Here is a 4,075-nt window from a genome sequence, read left to right on the forward strand (position 1 = left end):
GAATTATGAATGTTATGTCGCAAATAGTGTGGATTTTCAGACAGTCCCAACATACAGGTTTCAATATACCATCGCCATTACTGTCACCATTTCCGATGAGTGGTAGGTATCTTATTATAAACTTAATTTTAGTATGCAAACAATTGGAGGCTAATTTTTTTTGTTATGGAAGTAAAAATGGTGATATACTTTAACATGATAATTTTTTTCTGTATTTAAAATTTTTTAATTTTTTTAACACAAATCCCTGCGACCGATTTGTGTATCTCTCAGAAATTCTTGAATCCGATTTGTGTACCTCTCAGAAATCGGACGGTCCGATTTCTGTACCTCTAGAAATCGGACGGTCCGATTTGTATACCTCTAACAAATCGGACGGTCCGATTTCTGCTTCTCTAATTAAACGATCCCACTTTAAGTATAACATCCCAACAATCCACATTTAAGAAAAACACCACTACCACTCTAATATTAAAAATAAAAAATTCACAACTGGTTAGTTGAACATTTAATATAAGAATCTAATTGAGTAATAGTCATATTATTGAATCTCATTGTTATTTAAACATGGCAGGTAGCTATATATAAATGGCCAGCCACCTAACCAAATGAAGAAGGTATAGAGATAGAGTAAATAATGACTTATTAGAAAGAGTGATAGAGTTATATTTAAACTGCTTTTTTATTGCCTTTGATAGCAAAGTTTTTTTAAGTGGCTGAATCTCATCTTGATTAGGATATTCCTTTGAACATTCTAACACAATTCAATGTCTACACAATAAATGCAGTAGGATTTAGCAATACTCACTCATGTTAACTTGCAATCTATTTATCATTGAATGAGATATGAAAATAAGATGTTAACCTTACTTTAAATCTTTAATAAGAAAAGTACTAAAACATGTTTGAAAGCATATACATGCATATAGCACATCTCATTCAAGTGATACAACCACAAGTGCTAGAGAATGATGCTGCTTGTGAGTGACACATTGTCATGATAATTAATGCAAAAGGGTCCATCTCTTCTTGCTTTTTGGACATGACAAAATTACAAAGGCTTGTCTATCATCAAAAGTTGGCCCCCACTACATGACACTTTCCCATTTCTTTATTATGATTTGTCTTTTTCATTGGCACTTATCCTAAGATTATTCATGCAAAAACAGGCATAAAGTACTGTACAGAGAACTAAGCTACTTTGACTCAATCTTCCTGCTATAGATAATAATTACCATTTTATTTTAGATGAAACTATGTAAGTCAGGTTCTTACCACAATATTTAGAAGATGAGTCTAGAAAAAGGATTATATTTTACTTCTCTAATTATACACTTAACCAATACAAGATACAAGACAAGACACATACTTATCAAATTAGACACATGAAACCTTATCACAATTATATGGACAAGATGAGTGATAAATTTTCAGCACTATCATTAGTATCTTTTTTTCCCCCTTTAAAGGTTTATGCTTCAAAACATGGAATAAAACTAGGTTCAAAATATATAAAGTATAATCAAGAAGCTTTCATATTTTCAATGAACCAGACACAATCAACCAAATACTCTGATAATGCAGCTATCTCAGGAACTAAGCAGCATGAGAAAATAAAAATTGTACAATGACAGGTAAAAGCTTCAAAGAGATTCAACTAAGCAAGCAAATTGCATGTACAAAGATTGTAACAAGCTTCTATCTACCATCTTCCATACATGAGATAAAGTTTAAAATGCAACATTTTTAAAAAAGCTCTTTCTCCCCGAATTTTAAGATACAAGCATTATTGGACAGTCTATTATCCATGATTATCATTTGAACTAGAAGAAACTTCCATGATTATTGTTTTAACTGGAAGAACGGAACGGCCACAGAAATGATAGAGGATTTCTCCTTCCTTGGCTCTGATGGCTGCTCTCCCTGCTCCTGGAGCTGCTGTCGCTGTCACCACTACTGTTGGCGTTCCTTCCACCCCCACTCCGACTACCACGAGAACTAACATGTCCTTGAGGTGGAAGTTCAACACGGCAAACAGGACACGAGTTATGCTGAACCAACCAAGGAACAATACAATCAGTGTGGTAAATATGGTTACATGGCATCTCTCTGGCTTCAGATCCCAGTTCAAATTTCTCTTTACACACGGGACAGTGTGAATCTTGGCGAAGATGCGCACTCGTGATCTTAATAGTAGGCATTGCGTCAATTGAAGAACGTGCAGCTGGGGGTGGACCTCGCCGTTCATTCATGGTGAGTTGCTCAATAAGTTCTTCAAGTCCAGGGCCCATAAAGTAGTCACCGAAATCAACACCCCTCGGACCACCTCTTGGACTGCCGCCATTAGCCAAGGTGAATCCAGGAACTTGACCGTGAAATATCAAATAAGGACCAGAACTAACAACACCCCAACTCTGTTCAGGACCCGGGGCAGGACCAGACCTCCCTCTAACATCAAAATTGGGGTGCCTTCCAGCCATTCTCTGCCTCATGAAATTATCCACAGCATCTATAAAACCAAACCTTGGATCAGGACCCCTCCGCCCCATAAAAGCATGCAAAGCATCGAAAAAATCAGGCATCTGATGGAACTCCCCCATCTGTGATGATGGAAAGGCATGTTGAGGCGCAAATCCTTGCAATTCATTAAGTTCTTGAACGAACCCTCCATCACAGTAGGGACAAACAACATCTCTCCCTCCGAGCACGATTGGCTGCCTGCATTCGTAACACCAGTGCGTTGCTCCACTTGACATTCTTTCTCTTTGACTAAAGCCTCCAATTCTGCACCGGATTTCACTTCCCTTCTGTACAAAATACAGAAACAACTAATAGATCAAAACTAATTATAAAATCGAAATGAATCAATAAGCAATACAACCTTGAGGATTCAATTGGCTTATTATAGTGTTGATATGTACATCCTCATCAATGGAAGCTTTCTTCAGACAGCAATGGGATTGAAAAGAAAACAGAAAACTATGCAAGAAATAAATGAAAATGTAGCATTTTCCCTTTAAAAAATAATTCTAAAAAATGCATGATTGAGTTGCACGCAGATAACAGCAGCATAATTCTGTTGCAAAAATAAACCTAGGATTGAAAATGAAAATACAAATCAAATACAGTTTGTTGTTGTTTTTGTTGTTATAGAAGACAATTAAGGCTTTATTCAGCATATAAAAGCACATAAGAACACTAATTCCCAGTAAAGGGTAACTCAGGACTAAGAACAGAGAGCTGCTAGTGCAGAAATCACTTGAGTATCTCTTTTGGATCATATCATGATTTCTGAGGCACAAGAGCAAGTTGAAAAAAAAAAATGCAAGTAACTAAATGCAAACCACTCTGTGATATTGAATGTATCCCTCAAACAATTGTCCAATTCAACAATTCCAATAAAAAATTTCATGTGCAGTAAGACAAAAACTTGCTTCAATCCATCATCACAACAAAATTCAGTTCGGGAATCAGGTACGCAAGTCACACAAAAGGGGCAAAAAAAAAAAGTAAAAATATCTGCATATTGAAAAATAGGTCATTTCTAATAAAATTATTTTTTTTAAATCCATCACCAAAGATAAACAAGGGAGTAACAAAATTCTTGCACAAATCAGAGTTTACTCTCACATAAACAGCAATTACGATTCAATAATAACATCAAATTCAGTAACAGTAGAGAGAAAGCATCACACACATACAGAGACCCAAAATCCAAAACTGAAAATTGAAGAGTAAGGAGAAAATCCCAGCTCAAATCAAACTGTTGTCATAATCAAAGCACTAATTTTTAATTCAATTGGGTTTCCAAGTAATCAATACACTTCAATTCCACGGAACCAAATCACTGACTGAAGGGGGAAAAAAAGGGTTCCCAAAAAGCAAAAAGTACGAAACTTTTGGAAGATAAGGCAGAATCAAAGCTTCAGGATTCGTCAGAGATAACTTACCAAAGGAAATTGAAGCTTAGAAGGCCAAATTTCTGAGCTTCGGAGAGAGAAAGTAGAGAGAGAAAATAAGAAGACGAAGAAGAAGACCCTTTTTTATGGTTTCTGGGGTCATCCACTGAGAAGGA

The 4,075-nt window shown here is 36.0% G+C and overlaps 1 protein-coding gene across 1 annotated transcript; it reads right to left on the bottom strand.

Annotated features, from left to right (window-relative positions):
* Nucleotides 1-1,635: 1,635 nt before the first annotated feature.
* On the bottom strand, nucleotides 1,636-4,075 carry LOC130941369 (probable E3 ubiquitin-protein ligase RHC1A). Its single transcript, XM_057869848.1, has 2 exons — nucleotides 3,951-4,075; nucleotides 1,636-2,804 (listed from the first exon to the last, which is right to left on the bottom strand). The coding sequence occupies exon 2, from the start codon at nucleotides 2,754-2,756 to the stop codon at nucleotides 1,851-1,853; it is 906 nt and encodes a 301-aa protein (XP_057725831.1). The 5' UTR covers nucleotides 2,757-2,804; nucleotides 3,951-4,075; the 3' UTR covers nucleotides 1,636-1,850.

The sequence above is a fragment of the Arachis stenosperma genome, chromosome 7 (genome assembly GCF_014773155.1).
Source record: "Arachis stenosperma cultivar V10309 chromosome 7, arast.V10309.gnm1.PFL2, whole genome shotgun sequence".
Lineage (NCBI taxonomy): Eukaryota > Viridiplantae > Streptophyta > Magnoliopsida > Fabales > Fabaceae > Arachis > Arachis stenosperma.

What these genes read in the sequence shown, in the direction of transcription:
- LOC130941369 (XM_057869848.1), bottom strand. Translation starts at nt 2,756, where the DNA reads ATGTCAAGTGGAGCAACGCACTGGTGTTACGAATGCAGGCAGCCAATC.